Consider the following 13,359-nt stretch of genomic DNA (forward strand, 5'->3'; position numbering starts at 1 on the left):
CCCATAGCGAAGGTTTTTGGTGCTTCGGAAGTATGTGTACCAATATTGAGTTAACTAGTTTGGTCGCCTATTTTAGTTGTGTGAAGGGACTGATGGGCAGGGGGATATTCACTTGGCTAACCCAGACAGACCCTAAACTTGTAATAGAACTAAAATGAGGAAAATCAAAATAAAATTGTGGCCCAACCCTAACCTGGTACACATAACAGGAGTATCAGGATTTTGGCAGCCACATATTGACAAAACCACATATAGTCTGACTTTTAGGATAAATAATAGCCACTTTCGAATGAAGATAATGAAAAATATAAATTGCAATACCTTGGCTTCCTGTGGTTTCAACTACTTATATTTCTTCTATGCTGGTGAATATGTATCACATAACATAAGTATTTTAACGGATTCAAGAGCCGTGCTTCACACTAGCGCAAACAATTTTCTGTAGCGTTTCGTCTGAACGAAATTCTGACGAACATAACAACAACAAAAAGCGATTGTATGAACCAATCTAATGCACATATAAATATTTATGATATCTACAAATTTGTTTATAGATACGAACGAATGTGAGTCTACAACCAGTCCTCACAACTGCCACGAAACATTGGGAATATGCGATGATAGCGTGGGATCTTTCACATGTAAATGTAAGGACGGATATGTTGGAACTGGAATAAATTGTGATGGTAAGTACTTGTAGAAATATCGCCATTATATTTATCCTCATATTTGAATTTGTACTGATATAATTCATAACAAATTTTTACAATGATTTTTGAATTTATAAATATAAATGACTGATAAATTTGTATTTTGTATTGTTACTTTATATTAATTCATATTTTTTTTTTTAAATATTATCGATGAAACCTAAGAAACTTAACCCATAAATTTTATAATTCTACGCAAATGAAAAAAATTTGGTAATTTTCTTCGCGATTGAACTTCTATTCGTGTATTAATATACCCAAAAAGTTTCAGAACTCTAGTACGCCTTTCACAAAAGTTTTCCTAGAATAGGTTCCAAACTTCCAAGTTACCTCTTTGTCATTGGAGACAGACTTGCATCTGTTGCGCAAAATTGTCAATCACTGTCATACACTACATTTTCGTAAAAGTAATTATTAAGAATTTTCTGGGTTCGTTTTTGGGGGTCACCCTGTACAATATTTGGCGCTCCAGAAGTGTACCAATATGGAGGTAACTAATTTTGTTCTTCCATCAAGTTTTGTAAAGGGACGGAAGCCTATGGACAGGGGGTATAATCACTTGGCCAACACAGACAGTCCCCGAACTCGTAATCGAACTAAAATAGGGAAAATCGGAAAAAAATTATGTCCCAAACCTAACCTGGTATACACACTACGAGAGCACCCAATATTCACTGTTTAAGAACCTGCAGCCTTTACCTTTTTGAAAATATCATTTTTATTATTGGACACATAGTGGACATAACGATCGTTTCAATATTATGTTGGTCTTGTTGTTGTTGTTCTTTGACACTTTTTGGACATCTGGTGGAAAATCTAAAAAACCGCTTTTCTCTTTCATTACTGGACCGATTGCTTCGAAATTTTTACTGGTTAAAGATGAAATTGTTCTCTAGAAGGCTATTACTTTTATTCATTTTAAATATTTCTGTTAGCTCTGTGAGATTTGTTTTTGTTTGCTATGACGTCATTAAACTTTCTGCGGACATCGGACGCCATTTTGTGTCCTACTGTACTGCTTCGCTTGGTGTGAATATATTTGTAGACTGTGATCTGACGGTACGGTAAACCGAACTGTACTGCGAACAGACGTGTCCATATATTTGGGCGTAGCTCTCTTGTCTTTTTATCACAAGTTGGTATTCACCCTATCTGCGTTACTTGGAAATGTTAGATCATGGAAAAATGTTGATGTAATTATATTGTTCATCATTTGAAAAATACTCTATTTATAATTCTTTATTCAGATATTGATGAATGTGCAGAGGGTGGGAGTAATAATTGCGACGTAACTAATGGAAATTGTAGTAACAACGCTGGGAGTTTTACTTGTTCTTGTAAATCTGGTTATTATGGAACTGGATATGATAATGATTGCCTGGGTAAGAATAATTTAATTTTTTTGAGCACAATGCATTTGTTTTACTCCAATTTTTTTTTAATATCTGGTGTATCGCATTTTTTTGTACTCAATCATGATTTCCAAACTTTTTCTAATTTATCTTTATATATTTTACAGATGTATTGTCGTGTTCTACTTTTGATTTATGGAAACAAACAATTGATAACTATAGAAGTGGCAGCACTAGCCAAGACGACTTAGATGTATGCTATAAACACTTTTTTTTCATACATTCAAATTATGCTTTAAATTATGCATATATATTTTAATTCTGTCATTGGACATGAAGTCGAGCAGTGGATCATTTTGCTATTAGAATGTTGTTGTTGTTGACCTTGTTGGTATTTTCTTTTTGGTGTTGTGGAAAAATCGCTTCTCTCATTCACTAATTGACCAATTGCTTTAAAATTTTCAGTGCTTAATAAAGATTGTATTTTTTGCTAAACGGCTATTATTTTAATTTGTTCCTAAATTTTCTGTGAAATCTGATATTTTATCTAAAATGCGCTGTATAATTTTTAATTATGGGAACATGTTTTTATGACATCGTGAATGCTGGTACTGGTAGTATAATGTGACAGATTGCATACTCGCATTCGGTCGTTTGGATTTTGTGTCCATACATTTATTTCAGCACCACTGTTTTGTATTATTTAAGAAGAAGTAAAAAGTGAGATATATTATCCACCAATTACAAAATATGAAACAAATAGATAGGAATGAGATGGATCCAATAAATTAACATATAGGCACAATATTTTATAAAGTCAATCATTTTCAATGTTTTTATCAAATAGTGAAGCATATTTTAATACCAGGGCTGAGAATTTCAGTGAAAATACTTTAACCGTTAACATAGAAAAATTGACCCTATTCAGCCAAGAACCTTAGACCTATTCAATTAATTTCTAAAATTAAATCCATGTTATTCAATTCATATTGTTCAATTTAAAATATAGTGTACTGATAGCAGTATCATAATATACAAGACGAAATTTCAATCAAAATAACACTAAATCGTTGTGCTACTAGCAACTGTTTCTTAGGGCATACGACATTTTTGTTTTATTTTGCGAACAGTTTGTCAATGAGTACAGTGCTGCCGATGGTAAAGCTCCCGGAGTATCCAGTGCTTCTTACAAAGCGAAATATCATTCGGATGGAACTGAACCCGATTCTGCAATTGCTACTCTCATCGAACAAGGAAGATGTGATTATTTTTCTTCCTGTACTGAGGAAGATAATGATGGAATGATATCATACAGTTGCACCTGTAACGTCGGCTATGTTGATCATGACACAAACCCAAATCAGTGTGTGGGTGAGCAGAACTTATATATATACCATATCCCTAGTAAAGTATAAATTAGACACTTCATGATATGGAGTCTGTGCGATTTCCGTCTAAGCTAACTTTCTTAATTTTTGTAGAATTTGCTTGACGACCGCCTTTTTTGTTATTTGACACGGTTTACAGTAAGGTTGAATTGATTTTGTTATTCCAAATTAGAACCAAATTTAGAACCTTAAATAAACAAGTGCCTGCTGTGGGATTGAAGTTTTTTCCGGGCCTAAGCCTAATAAAGATGTTCGCTCATAATACTATATGGCCTCACTATAACAAAACAATAAGCAAATATTAATATACGGTATGTAATTTTTTCAAGGTAATTATTTATAATCAATCTGTACAAAAACTTCTTTTGTAGATTTTTAAACAACATAAAATCACAGATGCAAGTCCATTTGCATTGTATAAAATATGTAAACAAATTTTGGTTTGTCACAAGGATATTTCTAAATATTTCCCAGACAAAAACGAATGTACATTGGAAACTGATAATTGTGCTGATGAAGTAAAGGCTACATGCACAAATAATCAGGGCAGTTTTGCGTGCGACTGCAACCCAGGATATGATGGAGATGGCATGACTTGTGAAGGTGTGCGAATTTTCTTCCAAATAAATTTATTATTGATATTTTCCGGGAAATTATGGAAACTTTATTTTTATAAAATATTTTCAAGTTTTGAGCTACTATAAAGTCTTCAAATATATATATAGATATTAATGAGTGCGACCAGGAAACAGACACTTGCGATACTCACGCATCATGCTCAAATACTGAAGGATCCCACGAATGTGCTTGCAATGACCAATATATGGGGAGTGGACAAGCCGACGATTGCACAAGTAAGATTTAAACTAAATGGAGGTGAAATGTATATTATTATAGACGATAGTTATAGACTGAACTGGGTGACACCAGCTGGTACCTTTGAAAGCTTTGTCTTGTTCAAGAAGTTGTCCTGTGCAAGTTATTGAAATTCGAAATGATATATAGTGATATAGATGATAGATAGTGTATACAATTTTAAATATATTTTGATAGTGTTAAATTATTTTAAAATCATGATTTATATTTTGTTCGTATTCTGACTTATTCAAAAATTGAAATTAAATAGATCTACCGGTAATCAAATTCGTACAACTGCTGTATTTGTTGATGTTGTAATCCAATGATAATATTGTAAAATTTTGAGGTAACGGAGTGACTCAAAAACAGAACCCATGTAATTTGAGATATATTTTAGACTAGAGAGAAAACTAGAACTAGAACTAGAGAGACTGTTGTTTAAAGCATCCCAGATTACCGATTCTTATTGAAATTACTGAAATCATACATAAACATAAGTTAAAGTGTTAAATAAAGTAATTAAAGAACTGACAAGTCATGTTTTTTCATTGTGTAGATAACACCCGAAATTCGGGTATTTTTTCTATTTCATTTCCACTTTTATTGATTGTCAATTTTCATACAAAAAATTACAGAAAATAAAATTGGCCTAAGAGAGTTCTACGGCTGCGCTCTATTATTTTGAAATATGGAAATGGCAAAAATGAGCAACAATTAATACCTATTTAAAGTTAGTTAAGTTAAATGGGAGCTCCAGAAGTATGTGCACCAAGAAAGCGCACATCCTGAACATAGTATGTGTACCAGGTTAGGGTTCACGGTGTGCCCCATTTTGATGCACATACTTTGGGAGCGTCGTTAAATGTAAGTTGTGTTTATATAATTTATTCTCGTAATGCAAAAACATCGTTAAATTTCAGATGTTTTGACATGTGACACGTTCGAGGCACTCAAAAGTGCGATCGAGACTATTCGATCTGTGTCGGCAAGTGAAGAAGATAAAACAGCGGCAAGATTGGTGAGTGCTATTTTTATTAAAGTGTTTAACTAATTAATTAACTAATTTTCAAGTAAAACCGTTTAGTTCGAACCTTTTAATTGTTCAATACTTGTGTTTGTATCGATTGTACCATAACGGCATTCTCAGTTATTATATATATTAGTTTTTCCCTTTTTTGAAATGTTTCCGAGAACATCACAGGCATATTTCATTAACTGATTTGTTGTTTAACGTTTACCACATTGCATTTGGCTATATTGAAAAAAAAGATATAGATTAGAAACGTTTTCTGCCAGGCGGCACGGAACAAATAACTGTACTCATAATTTTCATTTTTAACAAAATAACCAAATATATTTCTGTGCCTCGATGACTGAAGAAGGCATGATTGCATGGCTTACCTGTCAATTCTGGCCACTGGACTGAAACCAGCGAAAAAAATGTTGTTTCAAGTTCCAACCATACTTTATGTCATCGATTTCGCAGAATTGAGTAACAGGTTTATTTCAGCTTGTAGTAATTTTAACTTCTCGTCGGCTGTAGTTTTCAAAATTGAGATTGGGTGTATCTATCATGCCCTGTTTTAAAATTGAACGTATCGGCTACAAGGCTGTGATTTATCTTTTCTTATCTCATATTCAGACTTTACAAAATTACGAAGATGCTTCTGGGCGACCAATTGGTGTTACGCAATCTGCGTACCGAGCAAGATACGATACAATAGATGGTGATGTCGAAGATGTTTTGAATTTACTACGATGTGACTTCTTTTCTACATGTTCTTACGATGATGTGGCCTATACATGCACGTGTATAACTGGATACCAAGATGGGACCGATGCGAATAGCTGCACAGGTACAGTAGAAAACAATACCAAATCTTCAGTTATATTTGGTCCGGGTCCACTTGCAATAGTGTTTTGTTAATTGTTATTATGTTAATATGTAGTGCACTAGTACACGCATTCATGATTGTTTTAATTAGGTTTCACGAAACAATTTTGATACCATATCGTCTAACGAAGGGCCTGAGCCGAAATGATCAATAAGCTGAAAAAATTCGAACACCTGACATCTCTGATCTACATCGCCAGCACTGAGTTTTTAGAAAATTTGATTGTTTCTGATTGGCTAAAACATTGAATTAAAAACGAAGAGAAACACAGTAACATACTGAAAAGTCGAAGTTGTCATTTATTTTAAAGTGATTCCGCAGGTCCACATGTTCGGAGAGACGACCTAAAAACAAATGTATGTAATTATTTGATTAAGCCAGGAGACAATCTAGATATAAGAGTATCGAGCATTTTCTTGCAAATTAAGAGCCATAATTTCGGGTTGCGTTAGGCAAAATGGAAAATAATGTAAGAACCATATTTTTATAGATGTCGATGAATGTGCAGAAGGAGTAGAAAACGATTGTCATGCAAACGCTGATTGTGCAAATACGGAGGGCTCTTATACTTGTACATGCAAGGATGGGTTCTATGGAAACGGCACTACATGCTCAGGTGCATATTACATATATATAGAGAACTGAATTGAAAGCAATTTAAACTCATGGGAGATAGTCATTAATGATGGATGATAACAAAAAAATATGCAAGGCCGTAAACAGAGAAAAGTTTATAAAATTACACGATTGTTCAAAAAAAAGTATTTTCAGATCTGATACGCATTGAGCACAAAATTTTAAAAAAATAATATATTTTCTCCTAGTTAGCTTAGCTATCTAGGAAAAATGGTGGAAACGTGGTCTGGCTACAATCCGTACACAAATGTCTTTTTTGTTTGGAAATTATTACATATTTGGACGTTATCCTATTACTGTGAGAGAATATTTGCTTGAATCAAAATAAATTTTTATTATATGAATCTTTCCATGCATTTATGTTATTATAGTAATAAATAGTCACCCATGTTGAAATGTACCCTCATACATTATTATCAATACTAGTTATATTGTAAATAATATTTTATATTAGATCATGATGAGTGTGTAGGAGAGGGTAGTGGACATAATTGCGACACGAATGCCCGTTGTGATAATATTGAAGGAGGGCATACTTGCACTTGCAATGAAGGATACTTTGGAGAAGGACATTACGGGTTGTGTGAAGGCAAGTACAGGGAACTTTCATTCCCCATCTGGATTGTTCTTTATACGCCCTACAATACTAAGCGAAATGAATCCCGCTAACTCCTTCAGAGGTCAAATAAGCACGCAATGGTGATACAAATGATGACTCAAACTAAAACGATAAAACTAGTGCAAGCAATACTTGAGCGAGGGCAGGAAATACGTCATCAACTTTTTCGCATGAAAAGATGTATGAAAATATCAAATAGAAAATGAATTTGAGCAACGACCTTGTTTCAAGCAAAAAACATTCGCTATTAGAAGCAAGTAGTTACATTAGCGTTTATAACACAAGTTACACTACCACTAGTGGTACGCGAGCAGCTTTGTAATTATTAGGAACAATTAACATTTGAGTTGACCAAAATATGGTTGTGGCGCATTCTCTTCAACTTCTATACTGTACTCGTATTGTATGTATTCCCTGAACAGGATTATAGACTACCAGATCTGTCTTTAGATTGCCCTCGCTCGCTACTTCCCACCTAAACGAAACGAGACGGGGATGTTTTTGCCCGTTTTATGTTGTACGCCCACAATGCATTGTGAAATCGGCAACGAAGGATGCGTTCAGCGGCGGTGGTCTATGCGTGACGAGATACCCTGATAGTGCCTTGATACATCATACGAATGTTACTATTGCTACTTGTTACTTATCGATCTTAAGATCGGTAAGTATGTTGATAGGTATTTATCTGTTTGTCTTACTGTCTGTTAGATGCACGCGATATCTCACGAGAGCGAGGTTGAATCTGCTCCAAATTGCATGTGCATTCATCATTGCTCGGACGGGAAGCCTATTGGTTTTGGATGAATTATGTCGTATAATTAGCGAGTTATTAATTAATTAGTGATGGGACATGCGGTGTCACTATAGAGTCAGAGTGAATGAATGGGGGGATCCCCTAACTTTCGATCGATTAATCTTCGATCTCTGACCGATGTTCCTGTTTATGTGTTGGCTGATCGACATAATCTTCAAGTGTTGAGGTTATTCCATTTTGTAGACTAGGTTGGGCAAAATATATTTGTTCGAGTTTTGCGGTAATTAAATGTTGGCGATGATTATAATTTATATCCCTTCAGCGCTGACTGTAAACTACGTTAATTCTATTGCAATCTTGAACCCAATTAATACAGAACGTTTTTAAACGTCTAAAAATGGATGTGGTGCCATAATATAAAATACTTCCATAGCACGATTCTTGTGGAACATTTCCCACCCTACGAGAGGTTTTGTCGGTGGTACGCGGCCAGACTAAAAACACTAAAGTAGTAGGCTACGCAGTCAGTTAATCAATGCTTTAACTCAACAATGCAATACTGTACAATGGGATAACTATCACATAGACTGAATGAATTAGTTTTGGAAGACCTCGATCAAAATTTAGTAGGAACCTATTGTTGTCACTATATTGCGGCTTTAGTTAATATTCATCTTTTGTGGGTAATTTTATAAATGACAATGAATCACATACATGTACATTTACCGATGTGTATTACGTGGCCATCTTCTGAAAATTATTATGGGCATGAATGACCAAATTAGGTTTATCCATTTAAAATAACATACAGTGGCATGCAATTTGTCAACCAAGCCTAGCCTATAGCCGACGTCGGTTTGTGAGTAGCTAGTTTGGCTAAATTGCAACAACACTAATACCGAGTACCGGAAAGCAGACTGGCAATACTGAAGAAGTCAGCATTGTATTGAGTTCAAAACTTAACTGAACCCAGGAGGAATTAGTAGGAATATGCTCGCCACCGCACCTCTAATTACTCTGCGTGGGTTCGCTGGTTCGAATCCCATGCAGGGATGGTTATGTGCGAGAGGATTGCTGGACTCCTTGCCGTCGTTGGGTGGTTCACGTAACCGCTTGTCGGTTACTGCTTCCTCCACCACCAAGTCCATGCTTCCGAAAAACAAACAATATATATACCTAATCCCATACCCGACTTGGAATGATAACCGGACGAGAGGCCGTGGTTCGCCATATGGATGAGCCGTTTTATCGGCTTTCCTCTCCCCCGGGATAAATATGTAAATCCTATCCCATCCAACCAGTCCATGTTATTGGAATAGGCCATTCCCACATTGGCAACGAACCAGTGCATCTATTCCATGGGAAAAACAGCCTTAATCCTAATATAAAGGATAAACAACACTAATATCGCCATCCCGTCTTTATGCTGTTACATCTCCTACAGACCGAAATATATTGCAGTGAAAACGCTTTACACCTTTTGATACTCTAATAGCGCAGTTGAGAAGCAAGGCGTATAAGTGATTATTTTGCATGTACATACTTAGCATATATATATATTTGTCGAATATTCATTAATAGATGTTACAACATGTGATGCGTTTGCCAAGGTTAAAGGCGCAATCAAAACGGTTGGAAGTTCAACGGCAACAGATGAAGAGAAAACTGCAGCAAGAAAGGTACATAACTCATTTTTCTGGTTTATTGTTTATTTCTTCATTTCTATGAAATGAATTTTTTAGACTATTCATTGCAGTACATGGTGAAAATGGCGTTTGAACCTTATACCTTTCTTAAAATACTTCTATATTTGCAATTACTGCTGTAAGGATATGGAACAGTCAATCATATACGCTTCAGAAAAAATCTCTTCAATATTGTAGTTCCTAAAAAAGCATATTTAGGCATAAAAATCATGCAAAAAACATGTATGTTTGTACAAAGATTGTCCTCCTTATTTAGTTGCCGATATACATCCACAAAATGTGCAATGAAATTTTTTATTCAAGATATTGCAAGAATATGCCGCAGCTACAGGCAAGCCTGTCGGTGTCTCAGCGGATTCTTACAATCTTGAACATGATGGTGCTACCATCGATTCCGATATTGTATCGGTTATCAGCCTTCTGCGATGCGATTTCTATTCTACGTGCAGCAACGCTGAAGATGGCGCATTCATTTGTACATGTGAAGCAGAATTTATAGCAGGAAATGATCCAAACACATGCTTCCGTGAGTGCTTAATATATTTCCAAACTATTAAATATTGCCGTTCATGATGATTATATGAATGGTCACGAGATAAATACAGGGAGTCCTCGGGTTACGACGGTTGCGACTTACGCTGTTTCGAGGTTACGAACGCGCACTCCATAACGCTGTTTCGAATTTACGAACGCACTCCATAAAAATATAAAAGATAATACTGTACTGTAATATCTAAGCCCTTAAACTGGATCATTGTGATCGAGAAAATCAGTGCTTTGGGCTCATTGCTTTTCGTCATTTACATCGTACTTTTTGCATTATTTGTACATTTTATTACTGTACCATACTTTGCAATACAGTACGATTTGTATAGAGTAATTTATGTACTGTACAGTATAATGTTCTGACTTGAACTGAAATTCGGGTTACACCGCTTCTCAAGAACGGAGCAACATCGTAAGTCGAGGACTCCCTGTATATATTTTATTTATTATTATTATCAAAGTTCAAAATGTTACATTAAAACTAATATCTTTGAATTCAGATGTGAGTTCCTGTCCCGCATTTGCGAGAGTTCGTACCGCCATTGATTATTTATTAACCAATCCTAGTGGAGAGCAAGCAACAGAAAATGAAGAAGTGAGTTCTATATATATGACTTTTTAAATAAAGAGTTGCTTCTAAAACAGGTCTTTTTAAACAATCGCTCAGCGGATGGCGAATGGGTCTAAGAATCAAAAATTCGCTTGCCATTGCACCTCTGATTAATATTCATGGGCTCACAGAATCGAATCATTTCGGGGGATAATTAAGTGTGAGTGGACCATCAAGTTCATACATCCGGCTATCCCGTACCTGACATGGAATAGTATCCGGATGAGAGGTCTTGATTCTTCATATAATTAAGTCTTGTCTTTGGTTTTCCTCAAGCGAAATTACTATCTTCCTCCACACAGTGAGCTGATTCCAAATTCCAAATTTTGGGATATTGTTGCAGTATTTCTGAATTGCGTTTTTACTATTGGAGGTACGCGATAGCTAGATTATACAAACAAAAGAAATTTGTAACTTTCTTCCTTGTATTTCTTGCCTAGTTTACTGCGGAATATATTGGTCAATTTTCTTGTTTTGTGACAGATTTTGACATCTTTCAAAGCAAACTCTGGACACGACGCAGCGGCCGATCAAACTGCTTTTACAGCAAGGTACGGAGAAGATCCCAGTGAGATTGTCAAGACCACGGTTCCTGTTCTTCGATGCGACTTTTTCTCGACATGTTCTTATGATGGAACCTACAGCTGCACATGTATAAATGGTTATGAAGACGCTACAGAAACCAACTCCTGCCAGGGTTTGTGTATTTTCTCCATCCATTCAAAAATACCAGCTTCAGTTATGAATTACTAAAATGTATGTGATATTTCAGATTAAATATGTATCTACCGGAATATTTTTTGACAAAATAATAGCCAGTGGTCAAAAACGATCTGAACAATTTTAGACAGTATTTATGGCGTTAAAATCTGTTTGGTAAATCAGCTTCGTTCATTACCCCCATTTGTATGTCATACCCCCATCACTATGTCATGTTTACTCCAGATGTTAACGAATGTTCAACAAACAATGGTGGATGTCACGCAGATGCAATTTGCACAAATAATGAAGGCTCTTTCGCTTGTGCTTGCAAGAGTGGATACACAGGAGATGGTCAAACGTGTAACGGTACGGATGAACGTTATGTTTTTGAAACTATTCATCATACCTTGAAATTTTTCGATTCTTGATATGTCTGATATTTAAAAATTTATTATATTCCGAGTTAGATGTTTTATCTTTATACCATGTATGTTCGAGCACAGGTTCTTAGGAAATTATGTATATAAATATATTCTCAATGGATAAACGTTATGTTTTTGAAACTATTCATCATACCTTGAAAATTTTCGAGTCTTGATATGCCTGATATTTGAGAAGTTATTATATTCCGAGTTAGATGTTTTATCTTTATAACATGTATGTTCGAGCACAGGTTCGTAGGAAATTATGTATATATAAATATATTCTCAACATTTTTTCTATGTTTTTGATTTATAATAATTGAGTGCACAATTAAACAATATTTCGATGAGACTATTCGAATCGGAGTCACATTTAACACGATACTATCGTTCGCTGGCAATTGTTATTACGCTACTGTTGTGTGTTGTGTACATCCCAGTATTCGAGGCCATACGTTGCACCAGTTTGACTAACTTTGTGTTCTGTGATGAATTTCTAGACACTCCTATTTATGAAAGTGCACTTTTATTTAACAGATACAACACAATGTACAAGTGTAGATAGCACGCTTTGTGGACTACACGCCACATGTGAAGATACGCCTGGTTCCTATAGTTGTACATGTGATAGTGGATTCTTAGGAGACGGAGCAGTATGTATGGGTGAGTTTACTTAGAATAGCTGTATTACCTCTGTGATCCTCAATTTGCTTTGAAACTGGTTGGAGACACTGATGCTAAATACAGCGCACCTACACGAAAAAAATGCTGTCTTTCTGATCGTTAATGTGTACTTTATGTCTTTTAAAGTTTGTAAACATGTAGACCTAATGAATAAAGGCCAAAGGTTAACTCTTCCTCTTTTCTCTGCTTGATACAAAATCAATCATGTTCGCTAAACTCCATTCAGAAGATAAATAAACTGCAGCTTGCTATATTGTGACAAGTAGTGTCTAACTTCATTGTTACAAAGGAGATGCATAACAATAGAGGCAGGTACTACGTAAAAGAAAGTAAACGACATTGAGAATTTATTGATTCAAATACGCAGTCTTTAAGAACCGCTGGCTCAAACAATTTGTAACATCATGGTAGAATTGAGGTATAGACTTTTTAAGGATCGAACTCAAGACTATCAACTTGAGACAGAGTATAGGCAAA

The 13,359-nt window shown here is 35.2% G+C and overlaps 1 protein-coding gene across 1 annotated transcript in view; it reads left to right on the top strand.

Moving 5' to 3' along the window:
* LOC120338513 (uncharacterized) overlaps positions 1-13,359 on the top strand; it is a 42,486-nt gene that overhangs the window by 25,834 nt on the left and 3,293 nt on the right. Inside the window, exons 18-33 of the mRNA XM_078116703.1 lie at positions 555-686; positions 1,958-2,092; positions 2,230-2,315; positions 3,193-3,433; positions 3,925-4,053; positions 4,176-4,304; positions 5,229-5,326; positions 5,951-6,164; positions 6,694-6,819; positions 7,294-7,428; positions 9,794-9,891; positions 10,222-10,444; positions 10,965-11,059; positions 11,558-11,771; positions 12,020-12,142; positions 12,736-12,861. Of these exons, the coding sequence (XP_077972829.1) occupies positions 555-686; positions 1,958-2,092; positions 2,230-2,315; positions 3,193-3,433; positions 3,925-4,053; positions 4,176-4,304; positions 5,229-5,326; positions 5,951-6,164; positions 6,694-6,819; positions 7,294-7,428; positions 9,794-9,891; positions 10,222-10,444; positions 10,965-11,059; positions 11,558-11,771; positions 12,020-12,142; positions 12,736-12,861 (2,304 nt within the window). The remainder of the gene's footprint in view (positions 1-554; positions 687-1,957; positions 2,093-2,229; positions 2,316-3,192; positions 3,434-3,924; positions 4,054-4,175; positions 4,305-5,228; positions 5,327-5,950; positions 6,165-6,693; positions 6,820-7,293; positions 7,429-9,793; positions 9,892-10,221; positions 10,445-10,964; positions 11,060-11,557; positions 11,772-12,019; positions 12,143-12,735; positions 12,862-13,359) is intronic.

This window comes from Styela clava, chromosome 10 (genome assembly GCF_964204865.1).
Source record: "Styela clava chromosome 10, kaStyClav1.hap1.2, whole genome shotgun sequence".
Classification (NCBI taxonomy): domain Eukaryota; kingdom Metazoa; phylum Chordata; class Ascidiacea; order Stolidobranchia; family Styelidae; genus Styela; species Styela clava.